Source organism: Erigeron canadensis, chromosome 3 (assembly GCF_010389155.1).
Source record: "Erigeron canadensis isolate Cc75 chromosome 3, C_canadensis_v1, whole genome shotgun sequence".
NCBI classification, from domain to species: domain Eukaryota; kingdom Viridiplantae; phylum Streptophyta; class Magnoliopsida; order Asterales; family Asteraceae; genus Erigeron; species Erigeron canadensis.
In genome coordinates this window covers 27,063,998-27,082,356 of record NC_057763.1, presented here as the reverse complement: position 1 = coordinate 27,082,356, position 18,359 = coordinate 27,063,998, and the positions used below count along the sequence as shown (strand labels likewise).

General features: G+C 33.7%; 3 protein-coding genes across 3 annotated transcripts; 2 read left to right on the top strand and 1 right to left on the bottom strand.

Annotated features, from left to right (window-relative positions):
• The first annotated feature begins 2,566 nt into the window (after positions 1-2,566).
• On the top strand, positions 2,567-8,809 carry LOC122592822 (patatin-like phospholipase domain-containing protein 4). Its single transcript, XM_043765137.1, has 7 exons — positions 2,567-3,198; positions 4,527-4,670; positions 4,917-4,989; positions 5,398-5,503; positions 5,579-5,675; positions 7,632-7,727; positions 8,182-8,809. The coding sequence occupies exons 1-7, from the start codon at positions 2,650-2,652 to the stop codon at positions 8,323-8,325; spliced, it is 1,209 nt and encodes a 402-aa protein (XP_043621072.1). The 5' UTR covers positions 2,567-2,649; the 3' UTR covers positions 8,326-8,809.
• Positions 8,810-9,554: 745 nt separating this feature from the next.
• Positions 9,555-10,744, top strand: LOC122594379 (probable E3 ubiquitin-protein ligase RHC1A). The gene is made up of 2 exons (XM_043766845.1): positions 9,555-10,449; positions 10,553-10,744. Exons 1-2 carry the CDS (start codon positions 9,600-9,602, stop codon positions 10,630-10,632), a joined length of 930 nt encoding a protein of 309 aa, XP_043622780.1. The 5' UTR covers positions 9,555-9,599; the 3' UTR covers positions 10,633-10,744.
• Positions 10,745-11,953: 1,209 nt separating this feature from the next.
• On the bottom strand, positions 11,954-18,133 carry LOC122592865. Its single transcript, XM_043765185.1, has 5 exons — positions 17,743-18,133; positions 16,642-16,751; positions 15,813-16,184; positions 13,973-14,621; positions 11,954-12,386 (listed from the first exon to the last, which is right to left on the bottom strand). The coding sequence occupies exons 1-5, from the start codon at positions 17,984-17,986 to the stop codon at positions 12,310-12,312; spliced, it is 1,452 nt and encodes a 483-aa protein (XP_043621120.1). The 5' UTR covers positions 17,987-18,133; the 3' UTR covers positions 11,954-12,309.
• Between the last annotated feature and the right edge of the window lie 226 nt (positions 18,134-18,359).

Below are 18,359 nucleotides of genomic sequence, written 5' to 3'. Positions count from 1 at the left end.
TGGAAGCAAATCGGAAAACCGGAAACCCCAAAAAGAGATCACCGGAAAACCGAAGGAACAAGTAAGAACATAGCAAACTACACCCCTACAAAGCCAAACAAGGTTTTGGCCGTAATAGTGAACGATTCTGGCCGGCGACGACCGGAAACCCCAAAAACGGGTTTCGGAACTCACCGGAAGGGTGATATATCACGTTAGGAGCATCGACAAGTTTTATCGGCACGTATTCCCGCAATAGAAGCCAAGAAAAACGTAGATCAAGCCTCAAAAATAAAATAAAACGTTTAAAAATATTTAATGGGGTATTTATTTTTAAAAAGCTTTTTGATCAAATATGACATCATAAATGGATAAAAACATTTTGAAGAAATTTGTAGACATGACACATTTATATATATTAGTACTTATTGCATTAATAAAACATAAAAAGACATTTATAATATTATATAAAAAAGAATTTACTTTGTTTCTAATAAAAGAATAAATTTGTTGACATCATAAATAAAATAAAACATTTAAAAATATTTAATGGGGTATTTATCTTTAAAAAGCTTTTTGATCAAATATGACATCATAAATGGATAAAATCATTTTGAAGAAATTTGTAGACATGACACATCATACTTATTTCCAAAAATAATTTAAAAAACAATCTTCCTTTATTATATATAAAGATAAAGATAAAAAGAATAGCTCCCATGTTGAAAGTTACATGAGGGAAAATGTCCAAACTACCCTTTAACAAAAAAACTCTTTTCTTTTCATTTGTAGCCATTCACATTCACATACACGTAACTCTCTCTCAATATCTCTCACTTGTTAACAATAATGGAATCAGTCAAAGTCAAACAGTCGATATTCAACAGTCAAAGTCAAACAGTCACGGTCAACGGTCAAGATCAGAATTAATCACCATTCCAAAAATAGCTTTCATAATTCATGTATAAATAGGGATATTGAGCTCATTTGTAATCATCACAATTGAATCATACAACCAATTTACAACAATGTAGTCTTATATATCAATGTGTGTTCTTTAAAGTATATTCAAAGCCTTATTATCATCTATCTAATAATAATATTTTTTCTAATTTTATATATCAAGTGTTAACATCTCTCTTTCTTTTATTTGCACTATGTTAATGGTATCCGCTGCAACGCCCCCTAGTGCATACGAAAAAACTTCCGTCCAATTTCATAAACTAATTCATAACTACCTCTGCCACTGTAAACCACCGTTGTTTTCTTTTCCGATGACATCTTCACTATCCAATTCTTCCGTTTTTCACCACCCTTTTCTCACCTCAAAAAACCCATTTTCCCACCATCAAAATTCTCTCAATTTCGACACAAAATCAACCCCAAACGACCCACTTAAACTTTCTGACGACCACCACCGCCGGTGCTGGAAAAACGGTCAATTGGTGTTGCTACCGGCGAACTTTTTCTGGGTATTCCTTCAAGGTTGATAAAAAGAAGTACTTTGAGAGAAAATGGCACGAAAATTAAGGAAAACGATAATGTTGTGTTTTTTGAAGAATTAAATAGTAATAATAATGGGGATAAGACAAAGAAGGAAATTTTATTTGGGTTTTGGAATAAAGGTTGAAAGATGTGGAAGCCGAGAGGGAAATAGTGGTTGTTACGATCCCGGGTTCAGTTTTTTCGGCTGCTGGGTTGTTGTTTCCTTATCACCTTTGTGTTGCCAAGTGTTTAATTGAAAAAGGTTATACTAAGGTGTATATATTCCATTTGTATTTGTGTATATACATGTGTATATATGTGTATATGTATTTGTATATGTATAGGATATTGTATTGGATTGCCTTTTTTCATGGAAGGTTGTTTAATTTGTTGATATAAGATATTGTTTTGGATGTATGAAGTAGGTTTTTTTTTTGTTGGTGAACTACTTTAGACTTGTATTTGTTAGAATGATTTAGAATTTGGATAAGTGCGCCACATCGTATACAGCCTAACATCTTTTGCTATAGTGTGTATCTAACTTAATGACGATCTATAGTTCGTTCACTGCTATATTATGTATTTGGTTAAATCTTCAATTGGTAACTCGTACTTTTGCTAACATGACAACTATATGTGTTGCCATCCGATAACATGAAACTTTGATACACACAATAGACGCTTAGTTATTAGCGGATACAAAAATAATAACACGTTATAAGTTTGATACCTATCGGTGGACTTGGCCGTTTGAAGTATGTATGAACTTAATTGTCCCTATGATGATAACTTGATAGACCATTTGAAGTATGATATGATTATAATTATCCTCGCATTTATTATGACGATAATCAAGCCAACCTTGAATTATATACAACTTAAAACTTCTCGTAATATATCTCTAATCTCTAATAATAATAGATTAAAGGTCGTAATTATTAAAATTTAAGTTAACAAGTTAACATAATTTTTATTTGAAAGGTACTTAACATAGATTTAATCATCATATATAAATAGAATTACCAAACATTTTTGTCTTATTCATTTAATTTCATTTTAATAATACTTAAAAGAAAAAAAAAATCAAAAATGTATACATATGTCTACGAAACATTTTCCGTCCAATTTCATAAACTAATTCATAACTACCTCCGCCACTGTCAACCACCGTCGTTTTCTTTTCCGATGACATCTTCACTGTCCAATTCCGCCGTTTTCCACCACCCATTTCTCACCTCAAAAAACCCATTTTCCCACCGTCAAAATTCTTTCAATTTCGTCACAAAATCAACCCCAAACGACCCACTAAAACTTTCCGACGACCCATCACCGCCGGCGCCGGAAAAACGGTCAATAGGGGTTGCTACCGGCGAACTTTTTCTGGGTATTGCTTCAAGGTTGATAAAAAGAAGTACTTTGAAAGAAAACGGGACGGAAATTAAGGAAAATGATAATGTTGTGTTTTTTGAAGAATTGAATAGTACTAATAATAATAATGGGAATAAGAAAAAGAAAGAAAATTTATTTGGGTTCTGGAGTAGGAAAAAAGAGGAGGAGATTGCGGCGGTGGTTGACGACGGAGATGTGGTGTGGGAACAAAGGTTGAAAGATGTGGAAGCTGAGAGGGAGAGAGTGGTTGTTACGAGCCCCGGGTTTAGTTTTTCGGCGGCCGGGTTGTTGTTTCCTTATCATCTTGGTGTTGCCAAGTGTTTAATTGAAAAAGGTTATATTAAGGTATAACATATACTCCATTTGTGTTTGTGTATATATATGTGTATATGTATGTGTATATGTATATGTATAGGATATTGGATTGGATTGCCTTCTTTCATGGAAGGTTGTTTAATTTGTTGATATAAGATATTGTTTTGGATGTATGAAGTAGGTTGTGTTGTTGGTGAACTACTTTAGACTTGTTTCGTTAGAATGATTCAGAATATGGATAAGAGTGCCAAAATGTATGCAGCTTGGCATCTTTTGCAGTTTGCTATAGTGTGTGTGTGTATATATAACTTTATGACGGTCTTTAGTATGTATTAGAGTTTAGTTCGTTCATTGCTATTGTATGTGTTTGGTTAAATTTTCATTATGTAACTGGTACTTTTGCTAACATGACAAGTATATGTGTTACCATGTCATACATAGAATCACGATAAGCCGATAACTTGAAACTTTGATACACACAATAGACGCTCAATTAGCGGATACAAAAATAGTAAAATGTTACAAGTTTGATACATGTTGGTGGACTTAGCCCTTTGAAGTTTGAAGTATGTATGAACTTGATTGTCCTTATGATGGCAAGTTAGCACTTAGCAGTCTACATCATGCAAACATATCTTGTTTGCGGTAAGTATGATTTGATTTCTCCATGGTGTTTAAGGGAGATGCTAGTTGGTAATGGTTAGAGGTTACTTCACATTGGTATGCTGTCGATTCATGGTTATGCTATTAAAGTGGATGAATGCTGAACATCATGTGACATATCAGTGGTTGTTATTATGTCATTGGTAGTAACTAGTAAGCTTCCAACTACTCCCCACCATGGTATTCTAATTTAGATCATTGGAAGTTTGTAAAGATCGTCCAAAACATCGTATCTATTACAATGTTCCTTTCCACCTATCTGTTTGATGCAAGTTGAAGCGTTCATTTAAGGAGCTGAGTTGGCCACTTGGCCCCATCTAAGACATGAACGTAGTTATCGTGGATTTTTATTTTGAAATCTGAAGGCATTTGGGTGCAAAGTTCAAAATGAATGTGGTTTTCTTAGTTTCATTTCATTTTATATTGTAGACCCCTTTCAAAAGAAAATGATTTTTATACTGGTTAATATCAATATACATGGTTACAAAGATATTGAGCATGAATCACCAAATGATATAGCATTGTAGATTTATAGTTACGGTCTGTGTAGGCTCGTGCCTCGTGGTTTTCTTTTTTGATATACCTTTCTTATATTCATTTGGTATATTTTCCTATCTTGATGACCTCCTATGATTATGAAAGTTCTACAATCTTTTTTTTTTTTTGTAATTTATGATGACAATTGGTTGAATCAGGATACGACGCCCTTAGCTGGTTCATCAGCCGGTGCCATCGTATGTGCAGTGGTTGCATCGGGTGCAAGTATGGAGGAGGCCTTAGAAGCTACAAAAGTTTTAGCAGAAGATTGTCGAAGTAGAGGGACTGCATTTCGTCTTGGGGTATTTTTCTTAACTTCTAGATATTATGATTATTGGAATAGCCAAATACCGGAAACATCAAAATATGAAATTTTATTCATTTATACTACTTTTTCTGTTCACCAATTCCTCATTTTTTGGTCTCATCATCATTTTTCCTCATATTCACATATTTGTTTCTTCCGACACTAGATAGATGGAATCTGTCTTCCTTTATCAAACTGATGAAATCTTTAGTTTTGACATGCTAATTGATTCCTTGATCAGGCAGTTCTCAGAGAGGTTCTTGAACAGTTTCTACCGGAAGACGCCCATATAAGGTCTAATGGGAGGGTTCGAGGTGAGCATAGTGCTACTCTCCTAAAGATTATAAAACTTTTTAGTATTAACGTGCTCTTAGATATGGAAACTTTGACCTATTCACTGATGATTGGGTCAATGTGGGATATGCGTTTTCTCTATCAGGTGAAATGAGCTAATTAAAAAGTTAGTCTAGAAGAAAAAGTATTATGGGTTAAACCGGGTTGAAAGCCATCCAAAATGTGTATATAATCCATAAAACCTCTTTAGATCACTGTTTCCAGAAATTGAGACAAATATTGGAATAACATATATTGTTTCATTGTTTGATTCCAACTCAAATTCATCTTGAGATCAAACCAACAACTAAATGCAAAAACCGATGAATTTTTATAGTTATGACCGCATTTTGTATGCAGCTTTCTCATAAATGTTTTTTTGAATATAGTTGCTGTAACACAAATTCTTTGGAGACCTAGAGGTTTACTTGTTGATCAGTTTGATTCTAGGGAGGATCTCATCAATGCAGTAATTACTTCTTCATTTATTCCAGGGTATCCTTCTCTGCATACAAAATTACTGGTCCTTTTTATGACATTGCATAGGAACTAAAATCATATCTTGTGCAGTTATCTTGCGCCAAGACCAGCAATCCTATTCCGAAACCGACTTTGTGTAGACGGTGGTCTGACTTTGTTTATGCCACCAACATCCGCTGCTAAAACGGTAACCTTGATCTCCTTTTCTATGTTATTGCTCAAAATATCAAAAGGCAAAGTAAATGAATAGTAAAATATTGTCTTTTTAAAAGCTGGTGTTTATAATAATAGAAAAAGGAAGTCTAAATTGAGCGATTATTTCATTAGATTGGTTGGTTGTTAGGAGTTTACCTTGCATGGGTTGGAAGATCAAGGGTTAACTCTTTGGATCTTCATTATATTAAGTTGTCTCTTCTTTTGATTAAGACTTCCAAATTTATGTAGTAGTCCCTTTATTTTAAGTTTTAGCTACCAAACATCCTTGAAGTTACAAACATACATTTTTAAGCATTTTTGGTAGAATTTTTTTTTTTATTCATTATAACCTACCATTTAATGCTTTTTTTTTTAAATATATATATATATATATATATAAGTAACAAATTTTATAAAACTGTTAAAGTGTTAATATTTATACTATACTAAAAACTTATAGAAATGTACAAGTAAATTATGCGCGGAATGTACAAGTTCGTATAGCACATAATAAACTTTTACCATATTTCATTTTTAACCTCCTAAACTTTCTATCTTTTAACTTTTGCCCCACATTAAAGTTTTCGTTTTTATTTTCTTGACACTAAATTATTGGGTTCTCATGTTTTCATCAAATAACTTTCGCCTGGTCACGATTTTACTTCTAAACATTTGGTTTGACTATTTTTATTTGTCTTTTTATATACATAACGTTTTTTAATTTGTCCCACATCAAAGTTTTAGTTTTTATTTTCTTGACACTGAATTTCTGGGTTCTAATGTTTTCATCAAATAACTTTCACCTGGTCACGATTTTGCTTTTAAACATTTGGTTTGACTATTTTTATTCGTCTTTTATATACATAACGTTTTTAAATTTGCCCACATCAAAGTTTTCGTTTTTATTTTCTTGACATTGAATTTCTGGGTTCTAACATTTTCATCAAATAACTTTCACATGATTACGATTTTACTTTTTAAATAAAGAGTTTTGTTAATGAAAGTCCTTAAGGATGTCGGTATTAATTAATTTGATGCATTAAAGTTTGTACTTTGTCTTATGAAAATTCAGGAGGGCGGTTATTGATATATAAAGTACTACTTTTTATGCATGTAATAAGCCCTTAATGACAACCCTTTGGGCTGTCATTATCATTTTCCTTAAATATATAACGTTTTTAAATTTGCCCCACATCAAAGTTTTCGTTTTTATTTTCTTGACTAATTTTTGGGTTCTCATGTTTTTATCAAATAACTTTCACATGGTTACAATTTTACTGTTTAAAAGTTTATATTATATTTAAAATATTACTCAATATAGCTATTGTTTATGTTTTTATACATCTTGTAACACTTTAATTTTTTTTTTTTTTGTTATTGTTACATGTTTAATTGTCTTTTTTATTTTTTAGTTCGAATATTTGACATAAATTTGAGTCTAAAATTTTGTCGTGTAGAAAGCGTACCCCGCGGCAACGCGCAGGTACGATAACTAGTTTAATATTAATCGCACTTATTATGACGATACTTAAGCCAAACTATCAAAATTATGATATGATTAAAATTATCCTCGCAAATGACTGAAGCGAAAAACTCATGAACAAGTTTGACTTCATTAAATACTCAAAGTTGTTGAAGATTAGTTGGACAAGATAATAATTTCACAAGTTTCTTGTGGTAGTAACCAATTATCTCAAATGATTTAGGAGGTTGCATGCAATGATAGATGATAGACTTTGGACCATTAGACCTGTCTGACCCATTTGGCCTCGCTCACAAGTTAAAGGGTTGAGACTTTCTAGAGTGTATTTGAATCAAGAATGATTGGTACATAATTTTGGAAGTTGCTTAAATGCTGTACAGTTCTTGGGGAGTACAACAACTTACACAAGTAGTTAGAAAACACTGTTTGGCTTTTCAACATTTAATGTGATATTTTGCATTACAGATTCGTGTCTGTGCTTTTCCTGCCAGTCGTTTAGGATTGGAAGACATTGGGATCAGCCCCGACTGTAATCCAGAAAATAGGGCAAGCCCAAGAGAGGTACAAATTTATTAGTAATTTTTTTAATATTGTAACTGCAGGTGGAAAAATGGGTAGGTTGAGTACGGGTCAAATAGGCAAATTTTTAATTGAAATGGTTCTGTAATCATATTAGCGGTCAAATGGGTCAAATACACAAGTCCAGGCTGACATGCAAGCACTTTCATCCGTTACTTCGACAAATCTTATAAATATTTTACACGCTAATATGATGCCAGAAGCTATGTTACTAAAATATTAATCTGGCAACTGTAGGAGATTGTATGCATTAAATATGCGCTTTTGACAACTTTCAATCTGATTTCTTTTTAGCTACCAGTATCTTATATGTGGCCTAATTGAAAACTATGCTGAATCAACTCCATCACTAGTAAATGTCCCAAATCTTCCATCAATGATAGAAGCAATATTGTCGTTGTTATCATGAATATAAATCTTAATCTATTCATTACAGCTTTTTAATTGGGCATTGGAGCCAGCAGCCGATTCAGTGCTTGATAACCTATTTGAGCTTGGATACATGGATGCAGCTGTCTGGGCTGCACTAAACCCAGTGGAAGATTTGGTTCAGGAAGGCAGCCCGTTGGTTACATCATGATTTGGACTTCTGAGTCTTGTAAGCCAACATCACCTTCGAGCTATGGATATTTGATTGCTTAAGGACCAGATCAAGGTTATAGATATGTCTACACATCATATTTGATGTCCCATCTTCAATGCTCTCCACGTATAGAAAAACATAGTTTTCGACATCTTCAGTTAATGTACTTGACACTTCATTATGATCTACATACTCACAAAAATGCAGAAACAAACATTTGATGAACGGAAGTCAGCAAACTGGGCATCCCAATTTTAAATGTTTGTGCTGCATTTTTGCAAGTATGTTGGATTTGTAGAAGTCATGTGTCAAATACAATGGTTTGAAATACCATTACTGACTAGAAATATGATTAAATGGTATTGCTAGATATTGATTGTTTCCTTTTTGTTGTATGTAATAGTGATGAAGTGTAAATAAGGAAGTAGGATCACTGAGTAAGTGATGATAGTTACAATTAAGTGATGAGTTACTTTTGATAGTAATAACTTGTACTAATTTCTATAATTCTACTCGTTGAACTTTTCAACTGATGAATGATGGTTTGAAACCAGCTCAATGTAGCCATGTATAGATGTTGAAAGATATGATGGTTTTGTGCTTGGCTGCTTCCGAGGTTCTTGAAATAGGAAAACTTAAAACCCGATAGAAGTATACACTGATAAATTAGAACCGAGTGACGATTGACAAATAATGTACGAAGTAATAAGAGAAAGAAATGCTTTTGAGAACAGTTGGAGGCATAAACTTTCTGGCTGCCATTTCCTTGTCGAGTACTTGTCCAATATTTAGAAGGTCGGTCCCTAAATGTTGATAAAGAAACCTTGTAATCCGATTTTAGTACCATCATGGCATCATTGGTTAAATCCAGATTTAGTCTTTGCCTCGGATGTAATTAGTTTCTTGAATTCAAAATCAGATATTTATCATCTGCTGGTTTGTACTTGGATCTAGGTGTCAAATTTATATAAAAGAATCAGCCTATTTGATTCAATTTGAGTTTTGTTTGCAAAACAAATGAAATAAGAAAGACCAACCATGGCTTGCTTACACATGCTTAACTTTGCAATGTCAGATGCCATACATATAAGCAAAAGAAAACCATCACAAGTTAAGAATCTCTGGCCTTTTGCATCTTGCAAAAGGCATCCTTTTTTGTTGTTCAGTACTCTTAAAACATCAATTATATATGAACTTCTGTCACATTTATCTCTGTTTCACATCTTTAAACACACACTTCTTTCGCTTAGATACATTTTCCATATAACCATATGTCATTGTTACCTCGTCGTCGCGTTATTGTCAATGGGAACCAAAGGATGAGAACCCATCATTACTATTGGTGTCGACGTTGTCAAAGAACATTTAGAACCAACTCAAATCACCTACCCGAAACTGTTTGCCCACGATGTTTAGGAATTATCCCCGATGAGCTTGATATGCAAAGACCTAGGTTGATATCCAACGTTGCAAATGTAGAACCATCTTTGGCCACACAACTAATAGAGAACTTGGCTCTTTTACTTGATCCGCCTGAGCCACAACAATTCCTTGGACCACATGGTCTTGATACTGAAACTGATCAAAGTCTAGACCCAAATTTTATCTTCCAAATTACAGGCTCTCAGCCGAGACTTGTGGGTGATGGATCTCTTGATGCCCAAAATGCGGCTTTTGAGGAAGCTGGTAACGTTTTCAATGAAGAAGAGACCCAAAGACCGTCTCAAACAACATCAATTATTGAAGCCCTGCCGCTTGTGACTCTAACTCCATCTCATTTGGCTAACGATTTGCATTGCCCTGTCTGCAAAGATGAGTTTGAGGTTGGAGGAGAAGCAAGGGAACTGCCTTGTAAACATTTCTATCATTCTGACTGCATCTTTCCATGGTTGAGCATCCACGATACCTGCCCAGTATGCCGATATGTGATAGAAGGCCTCTCAAACAACAATCATCAAACGCATTACGAAGATGCTTTTCCAAGACAAGATTTTGGAAACAATTTCGACATGAATAGGGGTTTAGAACAACTAATCATGGTATGGCCTTTTAGAGCATTCTCAAACTCGGCATTTCAACAAGATTATTATCATCACAACAGGAATCCTATATCTCTCTTAGGTCCGTCATTATATATATATATCTTCCTTTACCGTTTCCCATATAAATTCTATGTATTTAACAAACGTAATCCGTCGTCTAATGTTCTTATGTATCTTTGCAGATAGAATTGGTGACACGCTTGGTTCAGTTTATGAGTTCTTATCTTACTTGGTATCGCCTTTTCGAAATAATATGTATTAAGGAACTTTAAACACAATGTGATTGTTAAACAAACAATAAGTTAAATCTCACAATGTAATTCATTGGATGACTTCATATAGGACAATGTTATATGAAATTCCATTATCATTTATTGTTGGTGATTGTAAGTACAAAATTAAAGTTAAGTTATGATACTCAGATTGGGAATTTGGGATACCGGGAGTTTCAAAAGCTTGTTTAACTAATAGTTTGTGAACCCTTTTGATGGGAAGTTCGTGTGTGTCCGCTTGATAAATAAACGAACGAACAAGAACAACATATCTTACCATATGCTCGCCCATTTGTTTTCGCTTGTAAATTTGGATAAAGTGTTCGTTAAGATCCATTTGCGGCTTCATTTATTTATATTCTATTATTCGACATATATAATTACAAGAATAGTCATACTTAAGCCAACTTTATGTATGTTTCAAGGGTCATGATTTGTACATCGTTTAATTCTAACAGTACATCATTTAATTTTAACCGTACACCATCAAATGTGTTTTAAGGTGTTGTATTGTACAATACTGTGAAGCATGTTTGATGATGTATGAGTAAAATATGACATGTCTGTGTATGTACGATTGTTTATATCACAATACTTTTTAAACAAAGGAACATGAAAAGGTTTATTTTTTAAAAAAGTTATTCATGTTTGTTAATTTGTGCATTTTAAATATAAAGAAACGATATACGAAAATCTATTTGCCTATGTGTTCAGGCTCGTTTATTTTGCTTAGTTAAGCATATATGAACATGAGCAAGACCCATTGGTGTTTGTTCATTCGGTTTGTTTACAACTTTAGGCAATGTTTTAGATACCGGTATATACCAGCCGGTATTACAGGTATCGAAGAGTACTCCGGTATTTTAAGTCCGGTATTATTCCAGTATTTTCACTATTCAATATCGGCCGGTATTCCCAGTATTTTCCGGTAATACCATTCCGGTGTTTCCGGTATTTTAAAAAAAAAAATTTGAATTTTTTTAAAATTATTTTTACGATACTTTAATGTTATTTTTTGTTGTGTGTGAATTTTAAAACTTATATTTTGTTGTAAAATATCTATTTATTATTATTTTTGAATGAATTATAACTGGATTTACCCAAAAGAAAATTATAATTAGATTTTGACTATTTTCGTTAAATTTTAACAAGTTTTGTAGGTTTTTTTAAATAAAAAAACAAAAGAAATTAAAATAATCATACCGGCCGGTATTTCCAGTAATACCAAAAAAATTTTCCACACCGGTATAACTAAAATAGCGGTTTTTAAAACATTGACTTTAGGTCCAACTAGTATAAATGCAAAAGTAATAATGTCATATAGCATATTAAGTTTTATATTATATGTAGGCATCTCACTTTTCCACATTGGTTTTTTAACAATAGAGTTATGATCATGTTTCTTTAGCTCAAAAACAACCAACATAAGTTACAACTTTTGTTGTGACCTGCTAGCACGGCATGGAGACGTTAGACTTCTCAATTAGCCACCATCCGAAAGAAGGATTCCCTTCGGGAAACATTCCCCACAACGTGGAACAGAAAGAGGCCTGCCACTGTTTGGCTTTGACCTGCTACTTTTTTCTGGTTCATGTACAGTTTGTGTATGTATCAATCTGTGTTTGTATTGATGTGTGTTTGTGCGTAAGTCAGTGCGTGTGGCTGAGTTATAAAGTTTGGAGTATCATGAGTGTAAAGATGAACAGAGGCCCGGCTATGTAATTGAAAGAACTCGTTGCTGAAGCTGCAGATACACAGATGAAAAGGATATTAGATAACTAGAATCTATCAAATGATGAATATAACAAAATTTGCATCACATGCGTAGAGTTAGATGTAGAAGTTTTTACTCACTCGACTAAAATGATCTAATTTGGGTATTTTTTAATATCTACCAGTTCAAACGAGTAAAGTTTAAAAACTTATCTAAAAAAGAAACAGGTCAAAACTCGCCCATGTATTCAAGTGCTAACATCCTCCTAAATTTGGTTTTTAGGCAGATACATTGATGTATTGATTGGAAAAAAAATGTATACGAAAATGACAGAAGTGTTGGAGAGGCAATCAGGCAAATAGACAGCAAACCCTGATCTGACCCACATCACAGAAATAATAATGAAATTAAACCAATAGAAACCATAGATGAAAGAATCACCCCCAATGGTACATAGTATAAGAATAATGTTTGACTACTTGTCAAATACTTAAAATGCCCTTCACTAAAATACATGGAGAAAGTTTTCGGATACCAACAGCGACACTTTCGTACCTAACAACTAAACATTTTGGAACCTAAGCAATATACATGTGGATGAATCTGAATTTTAAAGTGTATAATATTATCTCAGATTATAAGGCAAATAAAGAAACTTAAAGTCATACCATAGACTAGGACAGGTTAGAAGGTTTGGTTTTTCAGCCATGAATGGTGGAACCTTTTTTCTAATCACTAGTTGACTTTGAATCACATGATCATGATGTAAAAACAAAGATTACATATTCTAGCCATGTGCCACTCTTGTGGAAACTCGAAAGCACATTCCACCACTAATAGATAATATTCTAAGTTGAAATAACCAGACTACTTAAGCATAACGGTTCAGGCTGGTCAACTAGCAATGTCTGTGACATTTTTGCCCATGGACAAAATTGGAGTATCTTAAATTTCCAAGTGGTATGCATTATTAATTTATCAGAACACAATTTTTTTCAAGGGATGCAATATAATAGAGCAGCAATTTACTGTATGTTTATTTTTTAATTTTAAAAACTCCTTTTCCACTTGCAAAGCACTAGAAAACAAACTCAGGGTATGCACACAGACCACTTATACACGTCCGACAGAGTTTATGCATTTGGATTTTGGCCGGTCGCACGTTTAATATGTATCAACTCCCACTTACACAATCTTAGGGATATTCAAAAGGTTAAATGATATTTAAGTAAATAAGTAGGAGATCTCCAAGTGGAATAATACTATCCTGCCATTTGACGGGTCAAAGCTCCTTCTTTGTCGACGTAAAGGGAGATTTATGGTGAACGTCCACAATATTGAAGTACATGAGAAATATAAACTTGATAAAGTCATACATCTGAGTTTCTCTTACTTCTCTTAAATATCTAAGGAATGATTTAGAGCTTTATGCTTCAAAGGCCATAATGATCAAAAGTTAGTTCAGAAATATGAATATTTGATTAGTGTTCTAAATGTACTGTCCTAATCATCCAATTACCGTAACATCTTAGCTAATAAGTTCCAAAATAAGACATAATAAACACCCCACAATATGTTACTTAAAAGAGAGAGAGAGAGATCAAGAAGTAACTTACAAGCCATGTATGGTGAGACCGAAACTGCTGGAGGAGCTGAATCTTTCAGATCCACTTTTACTTGATCTACGCGCAAGGCATAGGATACAACTGGTAACGGAGAAAGACTAGGAGGTATTTCTAACTTTTGATACAAAGGCGGCGGACTATTAGAATGATGACGTGATACATACCTTGGTGACGGGGCTGGCAAGATTTGAAACCCACCACAAGAACGGCCCAGTGAAGGTGGTGGGGCATTTGGAAGAGGTGGTGAAGATGGTTCATGCCCGTTTTCAGGGCTTGGTGTAGAAAACACGCAATTAGAACACGGAGATGAATGTTGTGAATGCTGAGATGGAGAAATAGGTGGAGACGGGGGAGTAATGGGTCTCGCGTAATCGTTTAATTCTGGAGCTGGTGTAGGTGAAGGGGTAGGGGCATCAAGGGTATGATATAGATAAGACGATAACCTGATTTCTTTTACATTGCCAAAAACAGAGTGATCTAGGCCAAGATTTCTAGCTGGGGGTGATCCTGTGATTGTTTGGGCCAATTGTTTCAATCTTAGAGGCACAAGGTTGCCTAAATCTGACACAATCGATGCCTGGACTGTAACTGGGGGATCTTTTGTTGAACCGGCTTTGTTGGTTACTTGTATATATACACTCTGGGGAAAACAAATAAAAAAACAGTTATTACAATAGTTTTGGAACAGCGAATTTGCCCACACCTATGCTACAAATTAAAGGTGGCAATTTTGACCAATTACTTGCGAATTGGTTGATCCGGGTATGCTTTATCTCAAATGAGGCAAACAGGTTAAATATAAAGTGATGGTCAACCAAACCCATTTCACTTATACTCAACAAGTAACAATTACTTGTTTTGAGCTGACCGACCAGCCCATTTTGTCATCTTATAGTTGCAACGGTTTTCATTGAAATATGCGCATTACCCATCGATATTAGGATCTGAAAATCTAAAAGTTTAATGATATGGGTGTTGATATATATTAGTCTAGAAACAAACAGTGAAGCATTAAGTCTTTCATAGTTGAAGCATTACATAAGTAAGATAAACACACATGATACCATATGGGCATTTGATGTTACTTAATATGCCATATGCCCGTATATAAATTAATGCATACAGGTACCCATACTAGTCAAAACTAGTTGTCTCCCATATTCAATAAATCATTGACCAAATTTATAAGTCTCATCTCCCAAAGTTATGAATCCTATAATGTGTAGTAATGTGGTCAATGTCACCCTATTATACCCCTGGGAACATCATTCCTAGAGGACCCAAAATGAGGATTTGGCCATTTGGGCGAGCTTAGAAGCACCCCCTGTTTTCCCAGTTCAAACTAAATCACGTTTGTGGCTTGTGATATGTATATAGTACCATAACCAAAAACACAGTACAAACTAGCATGATCTGAGTAATTAATTTTTTGGAAGTAATGATAATACAATTTAACAAAATGTCATCGAAGCATTTAAGGAATTGCTTATGGATGAATTGAGATGGCTAATGAGCAAGTCAGGCCAGTTGAGTAACAAAGTGCAAATGGGTAAACTTTTAGTACCGTTCATTCGGTTTATGCGGACCCACAAACAGTTTCTCCACTATTTTTAAATTATATAACTAAGAAACATGTTAAACTTTATTACACAAGCTATAGTATCACAATAACCCATTAGTGATAAAACATAACCAGTAATAATCCCATATAAATGATTAAATGTAAATGGAATGAACTTGCCACCTTCAATAAATCTCAAGAAGTTACCAACAAACACACCAACTAATAACCCCAAGCATATAGCAATTAATAATTGAGTAAAAACTGTACCTCATAAGGCTTTAGGTGCAATCCTGACTTTAGTTGCTCCTTCAACTCACCAAAGTTTTCTTCGATTTCTCTCACAGAATTAGGAAGGGTGAAATTGAAAAAGGCTTGCCTTGGCATCCATATGGATGGAGATTGCTTAGGAATAACTGTGATCCCACCAGGAAACTTGATAATATCAAGCAAAGACGGTTCACCAAAAATGGATGTGGTCAAAGTCAAGTTTGGCCGTTGATTGAACAGATCAAGTAAAGATGATCTCAACATACTTAAAGACACAGGATTTATTGTAGAGTTCATGGGATCAGGACGAACGCCAAACACCACATGGGTCCAGTTAGATTTACTTGCTTTGTGCAAAGATAAGATAGAAACCTGTAAAACATAATGAAAATTTAGAATGATCTTCCTTCATGTATAATTTTAATACATTCCTGATTTTAGATGCATTTTTGGAAGAGAAATATTAGAGGTAAACAACGGAAATGGGTTAATTTTTGTAAATAGCGGAGTAACTGTTCAAATGGAAAGCATTGTGAGGAACAGGTCAGATGGGTCGAAAGTCACCCAAGAGAAATTTTAATGCCCCTAAATCAATTTTTTCTTAACATTGGATTATTATTATTGAAGTTATAATGTGTAGTTTTGTAATCATATTTGATGCGGATTATTCATAAGAATTTAATAAAGTTTGACAACACATGTTTCAAGCCGACAAATTAGGACCCGATTCGACCCAAACCGCACACTACCCATTTGACTTGTCACCTGACCCGCCCATACTGCCACCTTTAGGAAATATGGATAATGGGAATAACTTCTATTAGCAGACCTGTGTGTAAGGAACTCCTATTTCCGCGTAAATATCATACTCTAGTCTCCTGATTTGTGGTAGAAGATATGAAACAGACTTTTGTAATCTGAAGTATGCTTGTATCGTGGCTGAAATAACAAATAAGGAGTATCAGTTATTGTTTAACAGAAAATCTACACAACTCTCAACATTTTTATGAACTTACCAATTGTCATAAGTAGAAAAAAGGGTAATGGGAATCAACATTTAAAACATGTTTTATATCAAAATTTACATTAAACTCAAACATGTCTATAAAATACATCAAAAAACAATCTTTTTAAGATGTCTGGGAAGAAAACTTTCATTTCCTATGGGACTTCTAATTTTGATGAGTAAAACCAACAAAGATTTTATATATCAAGTACTTTGAACTATGTGAGAACATAGAAGTAAAAAGATAAATTACAACGAACATGTTTTTCACAATCCTAATCATAAGAGACCTAAGTTAGAATCTCACTAGTTAAACTGGGCCAGGTAAGAAGTCTAAGAAACGAACACGGGAAGACTGGTCAGGCCATGTCCATAACGCCAAAGACTCTCTCCAGGTAGCCCGAACAAGGATCCCTCTTCGTTTACCCGTTTTCAAATAATCCTTATTATACAAAGACACTTAAAAAAATTGCATATACTTCCAATTAAATCACTTGCTTTAAATATCATAATAGACAGTTCCAGATCATCACCTAACCATCAAATCATAAATTAAAAACTTACTTAAAAACAAAACAAACCCATCTACCAATTCCTGCTAATTAAACTATTCCAACATAATACTGTTTTAAATCAACATCAAGTCATCTAATCACTATTTAATTTCAAAAATCTTGGATGAGCTAGATCTAACCTCCAGAGGGTAAAATCCTATAAAATTTACTGTTTCAAGTTAGTAACTTTTTAAAATGAGAAGTTGCATATCTTACTTTTCTCTTCTCCAAGTTTATTACTTTCTGAAACCCATCACATTTACACATAATTCATAAAATCAAAATTAACAAAATTTAACCAAACTAAAAAGACTAAGATATAACATATACAAATATTGATTATATACAATTATACATACATGATACATACCACTATTCTTGATAGAAGCTTTGGCATCAAAACCAAGTTGTATATGATGCAAATGCAAGATTGAAAAAACAGCAGTGAGAACAACAGAAACACTTAACAACAACACAAAAACACACTTGAAACTAAACAAATGAGTGAATCTTGAAAAACCAATGTCAAAAAAACAACACCCATCTTGATTTTGATCATCATTTTGATGTTGTTGTTGTTGTATTGGCAATTGGGTTTGTTGTGATTTTCCCATTTGCAAAGCATCTGTACACACTTTTTTTGTTTTGTTTAAAATAAAGATGAGAAATTTTGATTGAATTTGAAGGTGATGATGAGAGTAACTATACAACTATTGATGATGATAGATAGATACATGATACATACATACACATTCTCTTTCTTTGTGTGTGTGTGTGTGTGTTTTTTAATGTTAAAATGTATATGTTTGGCACAACTGTAACTAAGCACTGAGAAGGAAGCATCTGATTTGTACCACTTACTACTATTTTGGGTTTTTTATTTAAAAAAAAATTATATATTATTTTTGAAATTTTTTTTGTCCAATGTGAGATTTTGTAAGTGGTGAAAGAAAAGTGAAATAGGGTGAAGTTATATAAGCTACCCTT